This window comes from Octopus bimaculoides, chromosome 10 (assembly GCF_001194135.2).
Source record: "Octopus bimaculoides isolate UCB-OBI-ISO-001 chromosome 10, ASM119413v2, whole genome shotgun sequence".
Classification (NCBI taxonomy): domain Eukaryota; kingdom Metazoa; phylum Mollusca; class Cephalopoda; order Octopoda; family Octopodidae; genus Octopus; species Octopus bimaculoides.
In genome coordinates, this window is record NC_068990.1 from 4,248,905 (window position 1) to 4,273,691 (window position 24,787).

Sequence of the window (24,787 nt, forward strand, 5' to 3'; positions counted from 1 at the left end):
ATGTGTGAATTTGCTGGTCTCAACTTTGCCAGGAGAATTTGCATGAGAGATTGATAATTAAAAAGTAGTGAAAAGTGAAAAATCTAATATTTTATTCTATTACACATTATCTTAATTCATTCTGGACAACATGCATAGTTATTTCACCTGATAGACTGATATTAAATCAATAAAAGACATGCTCCAGCCTTTGGACTTCAGATGTGCTCTCTCCATCATCTTTCTGGTTTCTTCTATCACTACTGCAATGGCCTCTGTTCCTTGAAGCTGGTTGATCTTGTACCTCTCTAACTTTGTACCTGATCTTGTACCTCTCTAACAGGCACCTCCATCCCACTCATTTCTCTATCTCTTATCTTTGTTGCATCCAAGCTCCCTGTGGTCTTGCACTAAGCACTATCTTCTCGCCTTCATCCCACTGAAATCGCTCTGCTCATGTTTTAGCTACAGGCATTGACCTATAGCAATTTAAAAGGGACATTCGTCACATTAAGCTCACTGGTCTTGGAGGACTTTCGAAGGTTACAAGCACTGCTTCATCCTCCAGACTATATAAAGAAAAAAAAAAACTTACCCCCAAAGTGATGACATTTTCCCTATCTTCTTCACTCCCAGATGAATAACAAGAGACCCTAATGTTATATTACTTGTTCACATCTCATGGCAATGGAAAATTGTCAAACAAGCCTACAAACTCTTCCAGAAACTGTCTTATAGATTAATTGCTGCTGATGTAGACCATCATTGGTAATCTGGATATTACCTTAATTTAACAAGAACATACATATTGCTGTATTGCATTGATCATAATCCTGGATATGTTAACATACATGGTACAATTGTTTGAGCACACTTATTAATTCATGTGCCTCTCATGTTTGCTAAGAAATAACTATTGCTTTCAGCTTAATGATTTGATATATCTGGACAGCACCCTGATCTAGCAGTTGTTGTTTAGATTAAGAATTATTGATTATTTTTTTTAAACAAGTCATCCCCTCCACCCCACATTTGTGAAAATACAATGCAACACTCAGTTGTTCCAAATCATCTTTATAGGCTTCATTTGACGAGATGTGTGCTGCAATCTTTCATATTTATTCTCCAGTAATTTCAGTTTACTGATTTCAGTAATAATAGGATAGCTAAGCCAAATTTCTGCTCATAATCTCATAATATTACTGTTAATAATTGCAAAATCAAGAAAACATGGCATAGTCATTTGACTTGCTAGAAATATCAGTCAAATTTCTTTTAAATCACACCTTACTGCTTAAAAGCAAAAATCTATTAATGTAGTCTTAGATGCACTGAAGCTAACAAAATGATGGGCTGATCGTGGCTGGAATGGTTTTGATGATAGGGTCACTTGATCAAAGAACAACACCTAAGCCAAAAGTACAGCACCAATTGCTATTATTAATCTCATAGCATTTTTGACAATTCCAATAATGTTTAAAATAAGGCAGAAAACTGTTGGAGTTGTCAGAGTGTTGGGTAGATTGATTTGTAGTATTTGTGCTGACGCTCTGCCCTACGAGTTCAAATACCACAGAAGTGATCTTTATCTTTCATCCTTTCATAAGCAGATGAAAAGTACCATTCTAAGGTAATAGATTGTTAGAATGTCAGGAAAGATGCCTTGTGGCATCTGTTCTGGCTTTCTGCATTCTGAGAGCCATGCCTGTGATGACACTGGTACAAAGTTGCATTGGCATTAAGGCTGTAGTCTTTGCCTTAGATTAACATTGGTGGTGTGGTGAAGGGAGGCTTACATGCATGGGTAATTGTCAGTCTTCCTCAAAGAAAAAAATCTTGTACAGTCCTGCAAATACACGCACAGATGTATGGTTAGCCCTAAATATTGGAGGCCCTAGATGTTAAAATATCAGATGCATCTATATTCCTCATTGATACATTCGTGTTAGTTACCATATTTCCTGGTATATAAGATGCAAGGTCACATAAGATAAACCCTTACATTTTTGTGAAACAAAAAAAGTATATTTTGTTGAAAAAATAAATTTAATATGTTTCCTCATACATTTGGTATTCCATCCATAAAACTACCATATTAGAAGCAAGACAAATTTTTTGCTGTATTTAAGAGTAAAAGAGTGCATCTGATACACCAGTATATATGGTACGTTAAGCAGCAGAAGTTTTTGCTGAACAATCACTACTTCACTTCCATGCACAATAGAAATTCCAGCAGGACATCAACTGCTTTAGTTACAACACATTTCACTTGAATAACTACTACTTTAGTGACATTGAAGTACAGAAGTTCCATCTGAACATCATTACTTACAATTGTACTTAATGAAAGACATGTTCCATTTAGACATCAGTGGTTTTAATTACATTGAATGGTAGAATTTTCAACTGAACATAAACCTTCTTACATTGAGCAAAAGAAATTCCAGTAGAATATTATCTGCTTTAGTTACTCTGAACAGTAAAAGCTCGAAGCTGATCATTTAATACTTTAATTACATCGAGCAGTAGAATTACCTCTGAATATCCAATGGATTTTCTGGAACTTTCGATATTCACTGAGTATCAGAAATTTCAGTTAAATGTTAATAATTATAATTACATTGGATATTGAATTTCCCAAATGTTGGTTCTCACAATCAGTGAGGATCTTTCTTGGTGAAAGTACATCCTTAACTTAGCTAGGACCACATCCCAATGACTGTTGATTCTCTTCAGGGCTAGACAATACTTTAATACCTACAATTATTAACACTCTACAAAGCTCAGATGAGGCCCACAAAGGAGGAACTTACTCTTACATCTAGAACAGTGCTGCTGCTGAATATTCAGACAGTAAGCCTGTGAGCAAGAGGCTGGAGCATGTTTGCAAATGACTTTATGACAATCAATCAGGCAACCCCTTTGTGGATGTGGTCTAGGATATCTGTGTATATTGAAGCAGTCTCAGTCATTGAATTGATGCACGAGTTGAGTTACAGTTGTGCTTTCACCAGAAGAGGTCCAAGGTGACAATGAGAGCCAACATTTGGATATCTCTGCTATATGTTTATATTATTATTAAGGCGATGAGCTGACAGAATCCTTAGCATGCTGGGCAAAATGCTTAGTAGCATTTTGTCCATCTCCCCCATTCTGAGTTTAAATTCCGTCAAAGTCAACTTTACCTTTCATCCTTTTAGGGGTCAATAAAATAATGACTGATCATGCTCTGTGGTCGATGTAATCAACTTACCTGCCCCAAACTGTCTGGCTTTGTGCCAAAATTTGAAATTATTATTATTATTATTATTGTTGTTGTTGTTATTGTGTAATCCCATGAGAGAAGCTCAGTATTTTCAAATCTAAACTAATAATTTCTTACATTATCACATGAGAAAGTGTAATATATAAGACCATTTTGTAGACCTCCTGAGATTGTTGGTGGAAGCAAAGGAAGAAACCATGATCTATTTGTAGATTAGAGACCTTGTAACCCAGTTCAACACCACCAACTTGCAAGGCTAGATGGTGGTGTTAAATGGGGTGACAGATTAAGTCTTTTATACAGGAATAAGTACAGTCCATTCACCCAAATTAATTCACAAGAATTCATGGGCTATGGTAGAAAATATAGTGGGATTGAAGCAGGAACCTCGTGATTAGGAGCTAACTTTTTAACCACACAGCCATACCTTATCCAACCTTTACCAGAGGTGCCTTGCAGCATGTTAGCATTCATTCACATTAAATAACCCCACAAAAGTGTAGCTAACTGAATGGTTAATATTTCTTCTGTAAAACCTGATGTAGAATGTATTTCAATTACATATATAATTCTATTCAAATTCTTAATTTCCCCATTACATTAGAAATTGATCAAAGATAACCTTTAGATCATTTTCCTTAAGTTATTATTGCTTGTTCTTTGGTGATTGATCTGGAAGCTAAATGATGGTGAAAATATTACCAAAGTACTTGTTCAATAAAGCTTCTTCTCTCAATGATATATTGGTTTATTTCTCTTGAAATATTTATGTATTCATGTTTGCCAGCCTTCTCTTCTCTCACTTCAATATAATTATTCTGTTTAGCTTTTAAGAGTGTACAATAGAGAACTGCATTATATAATGTTTTAGCAATATATTATGAAATTAGATTTAGCCAAAGATAATGAAGGAATATAAATTAACTTATTACTTTAGCTTGATACAATGAGATTGTAAAACTAACTTCATAAATGATTCAGGCCATTTTAAACTGGACTCTTTATCAATTCTGTAACAGGATTATTTATGTAAGTTTTCTGTCATTCTGTTAGAATTTGAATACTTTTCTTACAGCTGTTCTGTTTTCCTTTTTTTTTTATGAATTTAATTTTGAATGAAAAAAAAAACCCTTTAGAATTTGACACCAGAAGTTTTTTGTTATTTATTTATATATTTGTTTTGCAATGACAGTTTTCTCATTTCTCTCATAGTTTGTCTTTGCATTGGTGTCTAAACATTAGAGTTTAGAGTCAAATTGTTCCAGTTTATTTTAAATATGATATGTTTCAATTGTTATAAAGAATGCATGATTTAGCACAATAAAATAAAAATATATATTAAAAAAGGTAAAATGAACTTGTGACTGGGATTTTGTCTTGTAAACTAACTATAAATATTGCAAATTCATCCTTGCTTAAGGCACTTTATTTTATTTTGTATCAGCCAAATATATTGTGCAAAATAGGCACCTCCTGCAAGGACTACACATTAGACTTTGCCTACAAATGAGTTTCACAGACAGAGGGACATAACATTTTGTGTTTCTACTTTGTATGACAGATGAAATGCAGTCTGTATCAGGTAAATCAGTGGTTTAATACACAGATATGATACTTCTTTCTCTAGCCAAAATATTGTACAATAGAAATAATGATAGAAAACACAGTGTATCTTTTTTTGCTAAATTTATTTTAAAAAGGTTTTCCTCCCAAATGAAAATTATGTAATAATGCGTTGTGTTGTTGATGCTCATATATATATATGTATTTACATATATATAGTATATGTATTTCTTTTTCTTTCTTTTTTTTTAATATTGGACCCAGTTTGCTGGGACATACAAAGGTTCTTTTCCCACTAGTTCCACTATATGAATCAGATCTTTTACTGCTTGCTCTATTGGCCCATTGACAATAGTTTTGTCAAAGAAGTGACCGTAACGAATAACCATTGTTTTGGATGTGTTGATCATCTTTTGAAGTTCTTCATCCTGGAAAAACAAAGTAAAAATATAAAATAATTTTAATTCAAAAATTCAAAAATTTCAAAAACTGAAATTTTTAAAATTTATCCAAATTTATAAAATATAGTTGTAATAAGAGATTAACTTTATAAAAATCATAATAATTATGTAGCAAAAATAAAATATATTTCCAAACCACCCCGAAAAAACAACAAAAAACTATCAAGTTTTAAGAAAGTGGTTGTTATTTAGTCCTAAGTTAGCTCTGTTTGAGCAAACAAATAACTAAAGGTATTTCAGCACTGCTGGAAGACACATGGCTCACTGGTTAGAGCACCAGGCTTACAATTGAGAGGTTGTGCATTTGATTCCCAGACCGAGCTGCGTGTTGTGTTCTTGAGCAAGACACTTTATTTCATGTTGCTCCAGTTCACTCAGATGTAGAAATGAGTTGCAATGTCACTGGTACCAAGTTGTATCAGCCTTTGCATTTCCTTCGGGTAATATCAGTGGTGTGAAGAGGGGAGCCTGGTATGTACGGGCAACTGCTGGTCTTCCATAAACAACCGTGCCTGGACTTGTGCTTTGGAGGGGAACTTTCTAGGTGCAATCTCATGGTCATTAATGATCAAAGGGGGGTCTTTACTCTTTACCCTTTTATTCCAGCACTGACTAGCTTTTTGAATATCTACAACTATATTAACTAATATGCCCTTCCTTTTTGAAGAAAGTAGGACAAAATCATAAAGGAATTTGGAACTTGGTTGACCCCTAAAGGATGAAACACAAAGCTGGCCTCAGTAGGAGCTGAACTCAGAATGTAAATAGCCAGAACAAACATCACAAAACATTTTTTTGATGCACTAATGATTCCGCCAGTCCATCACACTTAATGGTTTCTAATTTAGGTACAAGACCAGTAATACTGAGAGAAAGGCGATTGACTGATATCATTGACCCCAATACAAGACTAGTATTTTATTTTATTGTCCTCAAAAAGATGAAAGACAAAGTTGACGTCAATAATATTTCTACACAGAATGTAAAAAGCTGGAAGAAATACAAAGCATTTTGTCCATTCCTTTAGCAATTTTGTAACTCCACCACCCTGAATAAGAATGGTTTCAAATTTTGGCACAAAGCCAGCAATTTCGGGGGTTAGGGTGGCTAAGTAGATTAATTGACCCCAGGGCTCAACTGATATTTACTTTATCAACCTTGAAGGATGAAAAGTAAAGTTGACCTCAGCAGAATTTGAACACAGACCATAGTGATAGAATCAGTGATAAAAGGCAAAGTTGCTTTGGCAGAATTTTAACTCGGGAGAAATATCACAAAGCATTTTGTCCACTTCATAATGATTTTGCAAATCTAATACTCATAATAATAATAATAATGATGATTATTATCATTAAAGCAGCAAGTTGGCAAAATTATTAGCATGCTTAGCATCATTTTGTCTGTCTTTAGTTCAAATACCACCATGGTATTCATACTTTCAGGGCTGATGAAATAAGTACCAGCTGAACACTGGGGTCAAGGTAATCAACTAGCACCCTCCTTCAAAATTTCAGGCCTTGTTTTTATAACAGAAATGATATTTAAGAAATATATTTTTTCATCTTTTTCTTAATATAAATTATATTGAATGGTTAACTTGTACCAAAAATGTAATTTCATAAGTATCTACTTCTAAAAACAACTGAAATTTGGTGCGAGGAGGTTAGTCATTTTCATCAACCCCAGTGCTCAACTGGTACTTATTTTATCAACCCCTTAAAGAATGAAAGGCAAAGTTGACTTTGGTGGCATTTGAACTCAAAATGTAAAGCCAGAAGGAATTCTGCTAAGCATTTTGTCTGGCAACTAATGATTCTACTACCTCACTGCCTTCTTAGAGTTGATGATGTTGATGATAATAATAATAATAATAATGAACTCTCCTGTCAAAGTCGATGTATGAGTGTTCAGCTTTTGCTAAACGACCTTCACAAATGATTTATTTATAGTGATCAAATGTTCGTACTGTACATTAGCTCACTCCCTCCATCAAATGAGTGTTACCTGAAGAAGTGCTCGGAGTATCACAGGTCAGATGTTGAGGTGACTGCAGAGGAATGTGAGATGAAGTGTTTTGCTCAAGAACACATTGCACCACCTGGTCTAGGAATTAAAACGGTGATCTCATGATCATGTGAGCAACACCCTAACCACAAGGCCATGCATCCTCTCAAATAATAGTTGTTGTTGTTGTTTATTATTACTGAAAGAAGTCTCAACTGTGCAGAAATAACAAGCTGGTCCTAGGCTAATAAAACAGAAAATGGCATCGACATGAATTGGAGAACAAGTGTTAAAAATGCCAAAGCCTGTATTCTTTATGGTTTTATTTTTTCTTTTCCAAACAGATTCCTAAACCCCTTTAGAAAAGGTTGGACAATTCTTGAAGCTTTGACATAAGTTTGTTTTAAAACAGAAAGTCCTCTTTCTGATGTCAACTACTCAAAAAAAGAAGTGAATCAGAGCAAAGTAATTTACCTTGCCAAAAGGAAAGAGAAAATGTTTATAGTAAGATTGGAAATCTATTTATTTATTTATTTTATATTGCAATTGGTGACAGAGAATGTTGTTGGTAATAGATTTCCAGCAGGCCAATCACTAGTTTTCCGCATTTCTGACAACCAAAGTGACAAAGAAGTGTCTGCAATTGACACTGAACAAATATCACAATCAAGTTTGTTCAAAAAACAGATTTTTTTTTATGTGTGTGTGTATGGGTTTTACTTTGCACATGTTTACATCCTTGCAGACATATATCAGGAAAGCTATACACACAAACAGATATCTATATGTGAGTATGTGTGTATGTGTGTATAGATAGATATGTTTATAATATATGGATGTGTATTCATCATCATTTTAATGTCTACTTTTGTAATTTTTGTGTGGGTCTGATGAAAATTCTTTGAGGTAGACTTTCTAGCTGTCTATGGACAGATGCTCTTCCTCGTTAACTCTCACTTTTTTTTTCCAAGGTAGTATTATTTTTCTCTTGTTCAAACATGGTTTCATTGAAGGTCACAGGCAATTGAAACTGCTTGTGTGATGATGACATTTACAATTAACATGAAATGTCGAAACATGGAGGCACAAATATGCACATGCGCACACATGCATGCACACACACAAAGATATGAAGAGATTGTTTCCAGTTTACATCTGCCAAATTCATTCACAATGATTTGGTTGGTATGGGGCTATAGCAGAAGACGCTCACCCAAAATGGCACACAGTGGAATTCATCCCCAAACCACATAATTGTGGAATGAACTTCTTAACTACACAGATATTATGGTGCTCTCTTTCTCTTTTCCTCTTTTTCTCTCCCCCCCCCCTCTCTAACTCATCATCATCATCGTTTAGCATTCGTTTTCCATGGTAGTATGGGTTAGAGAGTTTGAATGGAACTTGTAAGCCAGGGGACACCAGGCTACTGGCTCTTTTGGATTTCTATGGCTGGATGACCTTCCTAACACCAGCCACTCCATAGAGTATACTGGGTGTCTTTTTACATGTCACCAGCATTGGTACCTTTTACATACACACATATAACACATAATGGAATAGGGATTTGAAATCTGGGCAGGTATCTTATGAGCACTCTGATACAATCCAGATCTGACTAACCATGTAGAATGATAGGGAACATTCAGAATCATTAAGATAAGCAATGCAATTAAAGTGTACTTCATTCGATAGGTTGGGTTACAGAGTTTGTTTCATCCGCTTGTATGGGTAACACCTCAATTGAAGCTGTATGGTTTGTCAATATTTAGATGAATGTGTATCACAACTGGTTTAATATAAGTCAATTAAATGTGCATAACTGCTGCATCAAAGAACACAAGGATACTTATCCAGCAGAAACACATGTTGGAATGGAATACAAAGATAATATTTTCAATAAATAAATTTTAAAGATGTATAATTCTCCATTCTTTATAATAATATATATATATTTATATATTGAGTCATCCCATAAATAATGATAGATAGATATGTTAGTAAATCATATTTGTAATATCTTATGAATGGGGAATGCAACAACTAAAGCATGAAGTTTGTATACATATACATATATCCAACCCATATGATGATGATGATATATATATATATATATATATATATGTATATATATATGTATATATATATATAGCTATTCAGTAAATAGTGATTTTTGTTAATATTACTTTAAAAGGCATCAGTGCTTTTGCATTTGCCTATTTATGCATACCTGAGCTTGTGTATGAATGTGTACATATGTTTAAATAAATTAATCTAGCCTTAATTTTATAATACTGTAGAGATTTCAAACCATAAGATTCTGTGTGAGATGTCTTCAGAACAAAAGACTTCCTCCGACGATGTAAATGTCAAAGAACAAACTTAAAAGTAACATTAATATCTTGTCAAACAGAAAACTACATCTACTTCCTACCCAGCTTCTTTTATTGAGCTAACTACTATCTCACAAACATTCTCATTCTTTATCGTTTCTTGCAAAGCAGCGACTACAATCAAATTTGCAAAATGTTAGACTAGTAAAAGATTACATTGTGTGTATGTTTGACATTTTAAAATCCCACAAATGCTTTTTCTTTTTTGTTTATTCATTTTCCTATATTTAAAAATATCATTTATTTATTTAACTTTATTTTTAAAAATATTTTTAAGTTTATTTACTCAGTAATCGAGTCTGGTTAGTTTCATAGTGTGAAATCCTAAACAGATTTGAAATCACAGTGTAAAAATAACAATAAATAAAATATAAAATAATAAGAAAAACATTAAATTAAATCTAATTCCAATGTTTGTTTCCTCTTATATTTCACATTCATTTGATTTCGAAATTCAGAAACATAAATAAAAGCATGCATACAAAAAGAAAAAAGAAAAAAAAACAATAACAACAAAAAGACAAAGAGAAACAAAAACAAACATCAGTACAACATGAAATAAAACTATTTAGAAAAAACGAAAATTAATAACATAAACACAAATTTAAAAAACTCCTCAAATTAATAACTTTTTTCCCAGTTTCTGTTCGTGAAAGTCAATACTTAAAGTTTTGTCAAGTGTTCTTTTAAATATTTTTATAATTCATTGAAAATAAAATTAATACTTACTGAAAATGGTTGAGGGAGATCATTTACTGTATGTCTAGCATTTTTTTCAAACCTCGTGGCTTTTACTATTTCAAAAGATGGTGGTGCTACAAATATCACATATGGTTTGATGTCTGCTGTTCGTAAAAATTTAAGAGCCTGAAAGAAAAATAACAGTAAAAGGTAAAAATGGAAAAGCAAAATATATAAAATAAAATTAAAATGATAAACATTCCTAAGGATATTAGTAATTGATTATCTATTAGTTTTATATTGCAGATCAATTAATTAATCTAGCAACTGAGGTTGGATAGTTAAAGTCAGCTTATAATAATGATTTCTCACATTGACAAAATGCTTATACATTTGAAGAGAAGGGTTTGGCCTTAGAATATGTCTAGTATTTGTAGATCCAAGAAGAAAAGCAAAGTTGACTTAGGTTGGATCCAGACTTGTGATGGACAGGGACACAGTTAAATATGGCAAATTATGTTTCTTCCTTGATTTTTAGATTTTAAACAACTCTGGGGGAAGATTTTGTCAACCAATTGCTTGGATGATCTTGAATGAATTTTTAAAATTCGCTATGTTACATATATGAGTCCTTATCATATTTGTATTTAGCAGGCAGGTATGTAATAAGCACTTATGTCAGTGTTACATAATATGCATCCATCTGAGTGCCATGCAAAAAGCATGCCATGCCAGTGTCGTGTGAGGAGCACATATGTTAGTGCTACATAAAATGCACTCATGCCAGCACCAGATATAAAACACCCATGCTGGCGCTTCGTAGAAAGCACCCAGTACACTCTGTAAAGTGGTAGGCATTAGGAATGGCATCTAGCCATAGAAACTGTGTCAAAACATGACTGGAGCCTGGAGCAATACTCTGGCTTGCCATCCAACCCATGCCAGCATGGAAAATGAATGATAGATGATGATGATGATGAACACTTCTCTGAAGGTATTGTAAATGTTGCAAGGCTTTTGTCTGTTCTATTCATTGCTAACATAATAAATTATAATAGTGATTTTTAACAGAAGCACAAGGCATAGTCAAGCCATTCAACTCCAATGTATGACTGGTACTTATTTTATAAAACCCCCTCTCCCCAGATAAAAGACAAATTTGACACTGGCTTTTCCCTTCACACACATTGTTTTCTACTTTGATAGTAACTCTTTAGTATTCAGATTCCTCTGTCAAATGTGATGCTTATTTATTCACATTGTTTTGAATTAATCATGCATTATCTTGTAACTCCAAGATTTTGATTGTAATTGCTTATATTTAGAATGACATTGTAGGGTAGGTGGATTTTTGCCAGTTTGAACATAAGACATGTCAAATATCTGGGCTAGATATTGTCAGTTTTAATGCTAAATAGTTAAACATAATAACAGACACATATCAAGAATTAACTCTTTAGATTTTAATGTTAATCATTATGGAAAATATAAGCAGCAATTTGAGACAGAAAATAACAACAGACCCAATAAAGGGACTCTAACCATGTATCTGTAAAAAAGGGAGAGATAGGAGGATTAAGTCATCCTGTCAGTGATCTTGTTTCTATTTCTGTCTCAAATTAGTGTTATGTTGTCTAATAACAGAGTAACATTCAGCTTTAGAGAATAGTTAAATCTTAAAAAATCTTGTTTTACCTGTGTATGCGGTGTTAAGACACACACTTTTCCTGAGTTGATCACACATTTTATGGAATCAATGCTTGAGCCGTATAAATTTCCTTTATACTCTCCATACTCAACAAATCTTTGAAAAGAAACCAAAAAGAAGGCATATAGATATAAAACAAAATAGAGAGAAAGAGGTGGGGAGACAGAGAGAGAAAAGGAGAATGAGTGAGAGACTTTGAAAAATCAGAATAATTATACAAGTATTGAAAGGGGAGTGAGAAAAAAGACATAAATAGAACTGATTCAAATGCTTATTGTTATCATATTGTAATGAATGTAAACACAATTGATTATAAGTAAAAAGATAAGGAAATCCATCACAATGCTGAATAAAGAGAAAAATAAATTTATTCAGTTTTTGCTTTAATAATTTTTAATTGGGAAATGATAGATTCAAAATCTGAAATATCGATGAAATTTATATCTATTTAGCATCGAAGTGACTTTCATCACTCTTCTTTGTACAACAATACTTCTTTCAATAGCAATGCTTCAAATGAGCTACAAGTTCTTACTAATAACTAAATCTGTTTTTTTCTCTTTTTCTGCTTTTTTTTTTTGAAAAATCAACCTATATAGCAATCAACAATGTTGAACTTACACTGTTTGAAAGGAGATGTTTTAAAAATCAGAAATTCAACTTTAATCTCAAGGCATTTAAGTTATTTAAATCAACAATTTTTTTCCTTCTTTATTTATATATGTAAATATAGAAGTACTGCGTCAATAATGGACAACCAGAATAAATTTGATCAAATACTGATTAGCACTGGTTTCCATGCCAAATTCTGTGCTTCATCTTTGAAGTCTAGAACAAATCTCATTCACAAAATGCCCTGTGTGGGTGTGTGTATAAACAGACACATGCATATTTATTTCTGTGTAGATGTGTGTGTGTGTGTGTGCACATATATATCTTTTCTGCTTTACTTGTTTAAAGTCATTGGACTACGGCCATGCTGGGGCAGCACCATGAATGACTTTACTCAAACAAATTGACCCCAGTACTTATTTTTAAAGCTTGGTACTTCTTTCTATCGGTCTCTTTTACCTAACTGCTAAGTTACAAGGGAGGTAAACAAACCAACCCTGGTTGTCAAGAGGTGGTAGGGGACAAACACAACCACAAAGACACACATGCAGCTATATGTACATACATATAAATATATGGCAGGCTTCTTTCAGTTTCCTTCTACTAAATCCACCCACAAGGGTGATAGTAGAAGACACTTTTTCCATGCAGTGGGACTGAACCTAGAACTATTTGGTTGAGAAACAAACTTCTTACTACACAGCCATGCCTGTGCTTATGCATGTGTATGTATGTGTGAGTATGAGTATGCTTATATCTCCTTGTATTGACATTTCAGGATAGTTGTAAATGAGTGTCATTGTCATACAAGCAGTGTGGTGAATTTCCAATATTCTGTGAAAGCATATTGGGTCATGGAGAGATATGACCTAGCAACAGGTGAAGGTCGGCAACAAGAAGGACCTCCAGCAAATGGACATTAAAATAATGATGAAGTGAGACCAGAAAATATAAAATAGCCTGAAAACATTCTCAGTATATATATATATATATATATATATATATAAGCAATGTTAATTCTCTAAATGAAGTATTAACAGTAACTGCACGATAAAGTGTAGTATATTGCCACTTAAGTGTGGCTGACCCCTAGGGGTGGATGTTACTGTTGCTTTTAGCCCCATATACTTTTATTCTTTTACTTGTTTCAGTCATTTTGACTGTGGCCATGCTGGAGCGCCGCCTTTGATTGAGCAAATCAACTCCAGGACTTATTCTTTGTAAGCCTAGTAGTTATTCTATCGGTGTCTTTTGCTGAACCACTAAGTTATGGGGACGTAAACACACCAGCAACAGTTGTCAAGCGATGCTGAGGACACACACAAACATATACACACACATACATATATATATATATATATATATATATATATATATATAAAACGGTCTTCTTTCAGTTTCCGTCTACCAAATCCATTCACAAGGCTTTGATTGGCCTGAGGCTATAGAAGAAGACACTTGCCCAAGGTGCCATGCAGTGGGACTGAACCCGGAACCATGTGGTTGGTAAGCAAGCTACTTACTACACAACCACTCCTACGACTATATATATATATATATATATATATATGTACATGATTATATGGGTACAGGATGTTACCAACAGTGCAAATAACATGAAATATGTGAACAAACGAGTTAGATACATAACCAGTGAGAAAAAAATGGAAAACAGGACAAGTAAACACAGTGTTGGATGTCTATCTACTCCTCATTTTGATCATTCAATGACAAAATGAGTCTTCAAAAACAGTTGCTGCCATAAATTCTAAAATAGAATTTAAGATTTACGGAGACATACAAGGAAACCGAACAAAAACAAACATGGAGGGTCGTTAGACCAGAATGAGAGGAAAGTTGTGAATGCTGGGAGAAACATTTTTCTTGGAAAGAGAAAACATAGAAGAGAGAGAGAAAAAAACACGTCTACTCTTTTGAACATCCGTGCAGGAAAAGAAAGATGTCATCAACAGTCTTTCACTCCCACACTGATTAACAAACCCCAACCCCACCTCAAACACACCCAAATCCCATATATAGAATCACAAAGCCCCAGATCCTCAGATCTGTTTGACAACGAATGCGAGAAAGTTCTCCCTAAAAGGTAAAAATGAATTTTTTTTTATATTCTCCCCACCCAAGTTAACAAAGAACTTACTAGATCTATGAACTAAAGTGTAAAATTTATATTATAACTTCCAATGAAATCATCCTTTTTTTTTTTTCAAATACACACACACACACATACATACATACATACATACATACATATATACATACATATATACATATATATATACGTATATATATATATATATATATATATATATATATATATGGTAGGTAAGTAGGGGTAAGATAATCCAGGTATTTACCTTAGGAAGCACTCATGTTGTGAATAATCACTATGGAATTGTTGAAACAATTGTCAAGCATGAAATAAAAATATCACAGACAACAATCTTCAATTTTTATTTTATTTTGTTTTATTTCATACATACATACATACATACATACATTTAAATAGTTAGAGATTTACAGCTGTGCTAATTCAATCATTTTATGAGAAGGATGAGGAAATAGAGATGTATAGCTTAGAGAACAATTGCAAAGTTTCTTCAGGATAGCCTAACAAAGGGCTACAAGACAAAATTTGTAGCTGGTGCATAGTTGCAGCCAGAACTAGGATGACATGATGGTGGAACAGTAAAGTAGACACTGTCAAAAGGGCAAAGAAAAGGCATGGAAGGATTGGACGAATGGGGATAGTAAAGAGCTATATCAGGAAACTGGAAGAGAAGAGAGCAGACAGGCATATTTAGCTAGACGTGAAGCAGAAAGGAAGAAGTTTGCCTATTTTCAGCAGCAATAAGTCAAGAGGTATGAGGTGTTCTGGATTGCAAGACAATATGCTGGACAAAATCATGACAATGTAGGAAAGAAGTGAGTTCGAATGGAAGATGGTACACTTGCACTTAATGTGAGGTATGGCAATACAAAATTGAATGACTGCTAAATGTGGAGAATGCATGGGAAAAGAAAACTCTTCCTAACACCTCCCCCGTCTCCCCATCCAAATTTACCACTCATTTTATTCGCCTCCCGTCTATCTTCCACTTACCCTTTGCACCCTCATGCACCTATCTGGATACAATGTGATTATGTTGAATCTATTCCCTATGACATATCTTCCTAACAACTCCTCCCTCTATTTGTGTCCACTCACTACATTCCCTTGTGGAGGCACGTGGCTTAGTGGTTAGGGTGTTGCACTCAAGATTGTAAGATTGTGGTTTCGATTCCTGGAGTGGATGATGCATTGTGTTCTGGAACAAAATGCTTCATTTCACATTGCTCCAGTCCACTCACCTGGCAAAAATGAGTCATCCTATGACAGACTTGCGTTCTGTATGACATGCAAACTGGGAAACCAGCCCTTATGAGTTGGCATGACTCGAGACAGTATTTTTACCTTTACCTACAATATTCCCTCCACTCCATCACCCACTTCCCTTTCACAATCTTGTGAACTTACCCATCCACTCATCCCATCCAATCCTTGGTTCTACATCACTTATATACAACACCTTATAACCTGAATGTACAGCAAGACACCTTTTTCTGTCTCTATTCATAATCTAACCCAGTGCTTCTCAGCCTTTTTACTCTTGCATAACCCTTAAAATAAATTACATGTCTCAAGGAACCCCTGCACAAAAAAATAACAAATTATATATCATATCTTTCTCATATTTTTTTCATTGTAGTTAACGAGGAAAATATCATATATATGTACGTATGTATGTATGTATGTATGTATGTATACACACACATATATATATATACATATATATATGGTTGTTATATTTTTTTGATAACATAATAGGTTAGATAGAATGATGTCTATATTACAATAACCAATAATATGTTGTGCATGAATAGTAATATTAAGATCATGAAATTCGCATTAGCTTATCTCACTCATTCTCATGGAACCCCTGTTGTGGAACCCTAAGAACCTGTTGTGGAACCCCTAGGAACCTGTTGTGGAACCCTAGGGTTCCGGGGAACCCCAGTTGAGAGACGCTGCTCTAACCTCTTGTCACCAGGCACAGAGCCTCAATACTACCCTCCCCCTCAGTTGAGAGGTCCTGTCTTGTAAGTTATTTGATGACCTCACTAGTGTTTGTGCCATGCAAATAACACCCAATACATTCTGTAAAGTGATTGATGTTAAAAAGGGCATTCAGCCATAGAAACCATGCCAAAACAGAGAGTAGGGCTTTGCACAGTCTTCTGGTTTGCTAGCTTCTATCAAACCATTCAGCCAATGCCATCAAGGACAATGGACTTAAATGATGGTGATGATGATGGAACAAAAGAGAGAAAGACTAACTCAATACATGTTGTAGAGCATATTATTTGTGTGAAGCTGATGAGTCACCCAGTTGCTACTGAGAATTTATCTTCAGTATAATCTTTTAGGTGACAAGATTTAATGTCTATAGCTGTCTCTGAGTGTGGGAACTAATTGCAATCTTCGTTATGCACATACACATGCATGTGTGTGCGCACACACACACACACAGATAGATAGATAGATAGATAGATAGATAGATATACATACCTGTTTAGTAAAATACCTTTCTCCATTTCATCTCTAGATACAAAATGGTAATCCCTTCCATCAACTTCATGAGGTTTTTTTAGTCTAGTTGTATCTGGAAGAAAGATATCAAATTGATGAATACTATCTTTAACCAACATCAATTATAATTTCAGTTTCAATGAAAAACACAAAATATCTATAAATTAAAATGTCTATAAACGTAATTTTTCCTATCTTAATTGTTTAAATTTAAATCATAATAATTATGGCCTAAATAGTCATTTACCGTGGGTATAGTTATTAATGTTGATCTGTTTAGTATTAGTTAATGGCATGACATATTTCCTAAGTGAATTACTAAAATATGGCAAGTTGGTTGAAACAAGACCCATTCCACTATTACATTTTTCTATATTTTTTAAAAGTTTACCTGATTTTATTAGAGTTTGCTACTTTGGTATTTTTTAAAAAAAATTTTTAATCCTTCTGGAGAGATAATTTGTCTACAAATCCCATTAATAATGTCATTTAATCAAAACTGTTCAACTTACTGTATTCCATATGTGAAATCTTACCATATTTAAAAGAGTAGAACATTATTGGATTTAATTGTTATTTAGCACCAGGTCAGATTTGGTCAACCTAATCTATAGCCTAAGTCATTCCAGCTTTGATGCTCTCTCTCTCCCCTTTCCAGGTTTTTTTGTCCAATGTTTCCTTTCATATTTAAGATGGTAGGGTGTGATTTGGTTTATATTTTTAACACATTAGCATACTGTAATGAAGTTTTCTCAGCTCATATTCAAGCTGTTTAGTTTTAAATCTTTGTGTTCAGTATTCAAATCCCTTCAGTGACTGTTTTTCCTTTTATCCTTACAAGTTTGATTCAATTACATCAATTCATTTGACTATTCTGACAGAAATACTGGTTGAAAAAGAAATGCTGGACATTGCTCTCTTTCATCATCTGCACTTGGAGTTCATTTTCAACTGCGAATAAATAATGGCTGGCTGATTGCAAGAGTGCAAACTTTCTTAGTTAATAGCATTTTATGTTGGAAATGATTAATTTTGATTGGCTATGCTTCAGAACACCAAATTTACCACTGGGCATTCTTTTGAATCACAAATATCGAGCTACAGAGGAACTTTGTGGAAGACATGCATTTCCCTAGTTGATGATCTAACCAGCTATTTAATATGGGAGTTAATTAAGTTGTCTTTGCCATGGACAGGGATCACTGGATTAGAGGTCATGCCAGCATTGAATACATAACTTCTAGTATCTAAAAGAATTATCCTCTTGAAATTTGACCTTGTACCTGATTAAAAGAAATTCAATGGGCATGCTAGTATGGACATGTGAATGGATATGGATGATGTTAGGTGAATGGAGTTATGACAGGAGATTCATGTGGAAGGAAACAGTGGAAGAAGACATAAGAAGTGGTGAAGGATGATCGCTAGAGCTGAATTTCACAAATGGAGATGACAAAGTAAAGCAACAGGTGGTATGGTGCTGTGTTTGTCTAGACCCAAGCAACCCATACAAACATCAGAAAATGGATTTTTAAAAAAAACCGATAATGATGATGAAGATGATAGATGATGACCACTACATCAAGCTTTTAGAGAACAACAACACACAAAAATATGGATGCGCTGCACCACATATCTATGATAACATCAATAATGAGGCTAAACAAACAGCCACTTACCTAGACACCGTCAACAGGGTAGAAATACTAGCTAAACGTAATGCTTTTATAACTATCAAGAATCACAAACTGAACTTTGCTTCCAACCCTAAATGCTGCCTGATTAACCCTTCCAAATCCCAGATCGGACTGGTGAGTAAACACATCCCAAGAAGGGTTAATAAAGACATAAGGAAGGCATCTAATTTCTCTTTATGGCGTAACACAATTGAGGTGTTACATTGGTTTGAGACCAAATGAAGCACTTTTAGAGCCAGGTTTATACAATTCGATATCAAAAATGTTACTTGATACGGCATTAGTATATGCTAGACGAATTACCGATACATTACTTACTGATGTATTCAACGCAAAGGTAAGCCTATTTCTAATGTGTTCATTGCATTGCTTGTGTGTATCTTTATTGCGAGTTTATGGTGGTTTCGGAGCATTGGTTCTGGTTTTAGTGAGTGGTATAATATACCCTATTGATTGTATATATATATATATATATATATATATATATATATATATATATATATATATATATTATATATAATTATAAATTTTCTTTAGAAAAACATAGAAGTGCTTGAGTCAAATATATATATAAATGTGCATGCATATACATTCACACATATACTCACATGTATACATATATATAAGCGTACACATATATTACACATTAAGTACATACATATGCATACATATGTATTTGAGAAGAATTCAGCTGTTAATATCCAGGTTATAGATTTTCATTTGTACCATTTGTACCTATTACCACGTGTGCACTAAACAATGTGCCAGCAGATCTGCACAATAATTTAGAAATACTGTTGTTTTCCACAAAACAACAAAGCAAACTAATCCACCTTCTCCAAATACTATTGAGTAGAGGTATAAAGAGAATCTGCGAAACATTCCAGGGAGTTGGGGCTGAACGCATACACAATTATATAAACAGGGAATTTATACATACAAACACTTGTTTACTAATGGAAGATACACATACATAACATGAATGCAAATTTATCCATGTACACATGTATTGCACATGTATGTACAATGCACATGTGCATGGATAACTATAGAAACTATGCCAAAGCGAATCAGACATTGGAGCATGATGATATAGTCATTTAAACTATCAGCAAATCCTGTCAAACTCTCCGACCCATGCCAGTGTGGAACATGGATGATGACAATGATAATTATAATAACGATAATTATAAATACGTGTGTGTGTGTGTGTGTGTGTGAGTGTGTGTGTGTGTGTATGCATCTTTTACTTGTTTCAGCCATCAAACTGTGGCCATGCTGGGGCACTGCCTTGAATGAATCAACCCCAGCATTTTTTTTTTTTGTAGCCTGGTACTTGATCTATTGATCTCTTCTGCTGAACCACTAAGTTATGGGAACATAAACACACCAACCGCAGTTAAGTGGCAGCACGAGACAGACAGACAGACAGGTACATGGGCACACACATGTATGATGAGCTTCTTTCAGTTTCTGTCTGCCAGATCCACTCACAAGGCTTTGGTTGGCCTGAGGTTATAAAAGAAGAAACTTGCCCAAGTTGTCACACAGTGGGACTGAACCTGGAACCATGTAGTTGGGAGTCAAGCTTCTTTCCACACAGCCACACCTGCACCTGTATGTATGTGTGTGTATATATATGTATATATATATCATCATCATTTAATGTCTGTTGTCTATGCTGTTATCCATGCTGGCATGGGTTGGACAGTTTGACCAGGGCTAGTAGGGTGAGGGGCTGCACCAGACTCCAATTGGATTTGGCATGGTTTCTATAGTTGGATGCCTTCCTAATGCCAACCACTTTGAGAGTGTAATGGGTGCTTTTACTTGCCACTAGTATGGGCACCAGTTGCGTGACACGAGTATCTGCCATAACTATGACTTCACATGGCTTGATGAGTCTTTTACTCAAACATGGTATATTGCCAAAGGTCTCAGTCGTTTGTCATTGCCTCTGTGAAGCCCAACATGTGAGAGGTACTTCTTATGTGCCATTGACACAAGTGCTAGTTTCATGACACCCAGCACAGGTGCTAGCTACGCAACACTAGCATAGGCCATATTGCCTCCGTCAAGCCCAACGCTTGAAAGGTACAGTATGATGTGTGAATAGGAATTAAATAAGAAGTAAATATGAATAATATATATAAATATAAAAAAAGTAAAATATATGCAATTGAAAAATATAAAGTAAGATTTAATTATAAATAATATATCTATATAAAAGTAAAAATATACATATATGTAAATATATATAAAAAAAGATATATACATATTTGCAGATATTTTGTCTGATGGCCATTGACTGTTCAGGAGTTCCTCTGCCCCTTGATGGGTCTTATTTTTCATCCTGCAGAGTGTCCAACAAGACCCTCCTCACCAAGCAAGCCTGGTGGAGTTTGCAGTTTAGTCGCCAATGACTCGACCATGCGACAGGTTGTACTGGATTACATGTTATATAGTTGGATGTATGTATGCATAAAATTTGTACATGCATATGTGTGTGTTTGAGAGAGTAAATCTCTGGCTTAGTAGATTAATGAACAACCAACTCAGAGATTTGAAGTTCATTCACGTCATCAGTATTCCATCATGGCTTCAAACAAAACATAAATCTTTCAATGCCTAAGATCACTTATCACAAAATCGTTGATTAGCCCCAGGTCAACCCTGATTGAGCAGACTTGTAACCAAAAGCATACCATCTGTGATTATTGAGTTTATTTTCTTTCAAACACCATGTATCATGTTTTGAGAATCACATTATTCAGAATGTGTTTCCTCTTTTCTAAAGTAGAAATTAGTATTATAGTAGAACATTGTGATAGATCTTGACGTAATTCCCTGCGTTGTATAAATCACCCAAAGCATATTTTTCAGTAAACTTACAGAAATACATCATTAGAAATATCTTTTTGTTAATACTGTTGGTATTTAGTGATAATTTATTTGTTATTTGTTGACTCTATCAGCTTTTAAAAGCATTGTTAACACATTGATATGTTTTCTTCTCTGCTTTGCTTTCATGTCTCACTATACATATATACACATTTTCTCATATTTACACACATATACATACATATACACACACACATGCTTGCTCATGTTCACATACCTACATACTCTTTCATGCATTCACAGTTACACACACTCTTGCATTTACACAAACAAAACAAAGGCTTCAATGTAAATGTTGTTCTATAGTAGCGAAGCTTGAGCAAAAACAGAAACACCAGCAGAGGAGATAAATGCTGGATATTGTTTTCTTATACAATTTGCATTTGGATTTTGTTTCCATCAAAGAATTAACAATGAATAGTTTAGTGCAAAAGTGCAGACTTTCTCAGCTGATAACATTTTACATTCTTAAAGAATATTTTTCATTGGACATAATCCGAGAAAACCAAATATATACCACTGGCCACTATTTTGATTCAAATAGAGTTACAGAGCCTTGCTATGTTTAGGAGAATCTTTGTGAAAGACTTAAACTTCACAAATTAATAATGATCTAGCTAGATATATAATATAAAATTTGATGAAGTTGCTGATCTTAATATGGATAGGAACCAATGGAATGGCCAGTATTGAATGCCAACATCTCTTACTTTTATAACTACTCCTTATGGAAACAGAATGTGCTCGTGGAGAAAACGATTACAAACACATGCACACTTACTTACATGCCTACATATAAACTGTTTTTTAATATTCAACCAGATTAATGTGTCGAGCTGGCAGAATTGTTAACACGTCAGGTAAAATGCTTAGCAACATTTTGTCTGTATTTCCATTCTGAGTTCAAATCCTGCTGAGGTTGACTAAGCCTTTGATCCTTTTGGAGTTGATAAAATAAATACCAGTTGACTCATCCCTTCTCCTGAACTTACTGGCCTTGTGGCAAAATTTGAAATAAATATTCAGCCATGTTTTTTCATTACACTGCTATGATATAAGAACATGCTTTCTTAAGTGAACAAATTAGTGCAAAGAGCCTTATTGTTTCTTACATGGCACAACTTCTTGGAATCGCTCAGTATTACTCGCCATCAAACGTCTCTTCAGTTCATTCCTCCCAACGCCATGAGGACCTGTGGAATCAAAGGTGAAGCAAATGAATAATTTTTGGAGTAAATGTTTGGTAAATGAGGAACAAATTCAAAATAGAAATTATACATTTCAGAAATTTCCTTTTCAATAATTAAAAGCGTATATTAAACTTTGGATTGAAGTTATTATCTAATGGGGCATAATTTATGCACTTAATACTAGGTGAAGCAAAATTAGTTTGAATTAAGAGTGCCAGGCGGCTATAAGATAGTTTGTTATCTACCTGACTTAGTATATGATGACATTCAGAACTACTGCTACTAATGTATCATAGAAAAAACATATACAATTCAGGCTGCAAGTAAATTCATCAACAGAATACAACTATCTGAATGTAATCATTCAAATGTAACTACAGACAGCCGGAAATACCAACTGAAAGGAGAAACTTCTTACACAGTTTAGTTAGTGACTAGTATATCTTGCCAAAAGCTGTCATATACGGCTTGAATTGTAAGTTGAAGTTTATAGGAATATATACCTTTTCGAATACCATTTCCTAGAAGTAGTCAACAATAAATGTGATGAGTAACGCATTTTTCTAGATAGAATGACTACGACAGATTAATGTTATATACTGAAGTAAGCATATACAATAGGTTTTCTATCTATTATGTTGCTGACCAAACATTGCAGCACATGAATTACTCTGTCAACATACTTCTGCAAGAGAACCTTTTGTTAGCTATAGCAGCTGAATGTTTCTTAAATTATGTCTTACTATCATATTCTTTTTTTTTTTTGGAAAAAGGACACATTATATAATCTGGGATAAATTATGAATAACTGTAAAGGCTTGAATATCTTTCACTGTAAAGTTGCCCATTCAAGGTTGACTGACCACAAGATAAGCAACAGTAGTTTCTACAGCATTTTGTCATATGGTTGTGTTAGAACTTTTGCATTACTTTGCTCTTCGTCCCTACGAGTAAGAAACACCAAACAAACAAACAAAAAAGAAATCCTTTATCCATCATAAAATTACTTGCCTACTAAAACAACTGGTCGTGGGAATTCTGGCTTTGGATGATATAATTGAACTTCTTCATAGGTGATAATTTCTTCCGAATCATAAACTGTAACAGAAAATAAAATGTAATTGTAATAGAGAATGGGATACGACTGTAATAGAAAGTACGATATAATCTGCCATTGAGAATAGGACATCATTTTCATAGATAATAGAACAAAATTGTACTTTATTTGCTACAAATCAAACTAAATTTCTAAAACACAACTACAATACAGACCTCTCAGTAGAAATCTGAAAGCTATAGTTTTTTTTAAAGATTTATGACTCTTTTCTACTGTTCACCCTTCTTCTCTTCATTCTAGTTCTCGCTCTCTTTAATGACTTTTCTCTACTGTCAAAGTGTTTATGGGTGTGTGAAACTATCCTAAATAATACTTTTTAGTTTTGGTAAGAAGCCTAGCATTGTACTCCTGTCTGCAACTGTTCATCCCTAAAACAACAATTATCTCCTTAAATTTCAATCTGAATAACGGAAGTGTTACAAAAAGCCTTACTTTTATCTTTATATTGTTTATTAGGAAGAGGATATATACATACATGTTATATATATATATATATACACACACACACACGTACATACATACATACATACATACATACATACATATATATATACATATACAACTGAGA

General features: G+C 34.0%; 1 protein-coding gene across 7 annotated transcripts in view; it reads right to left on the reverse strand.

Annotated features, from left to right (window-relative positions):
• Positions 1-4,913: 4,913 nt before the first annotated feature.
• LOC106869047 (MAGUK p55 subfamily member 7) overlaps positions 4,914-24,787 on the reverse strand; it is a 582,860-nt gene continuing 562,986 nt past the window's right edge. For 6 of the 7 annotated variants that reach the window (XM_014914558.2, XM_052971018.1, XM_014914556.2 and 3 more), the window contains 7 exons: positions 24,114-24,200; positions 23,025-23,105; positions 17,294-17,387; positions 15,042-15,071; positions 12,042-12,150; positions 10,395-10,532; positions 4,914-5,235 (listed from right to left, as the gene is read on the reverse strand). In XM_014914558.2, the coding sequence (XP_014770044.1) occupies positions 5,056-5,235; positions 10,395-10,532; positions 12,042-12,150; positions 15,042-15,071; positions 17,294-17,387; positions 23,025-23,105; positions 24,114-24,200 (719 nt within the window). In that variant the 3' untranslated portion in view covers positions 4,914-5,055. The remainder of the gene's footprint in view (positions 5,236-10,394; positions 10,533-12,041; positions 12,151-15,041; positions 15,072-17,293; positions 17,388-23,024; positions 23,106-24,113; positions 24,201-24,787) is intronic. The other variant, XM_014914555.2, reaches the window with a different exon arrangement.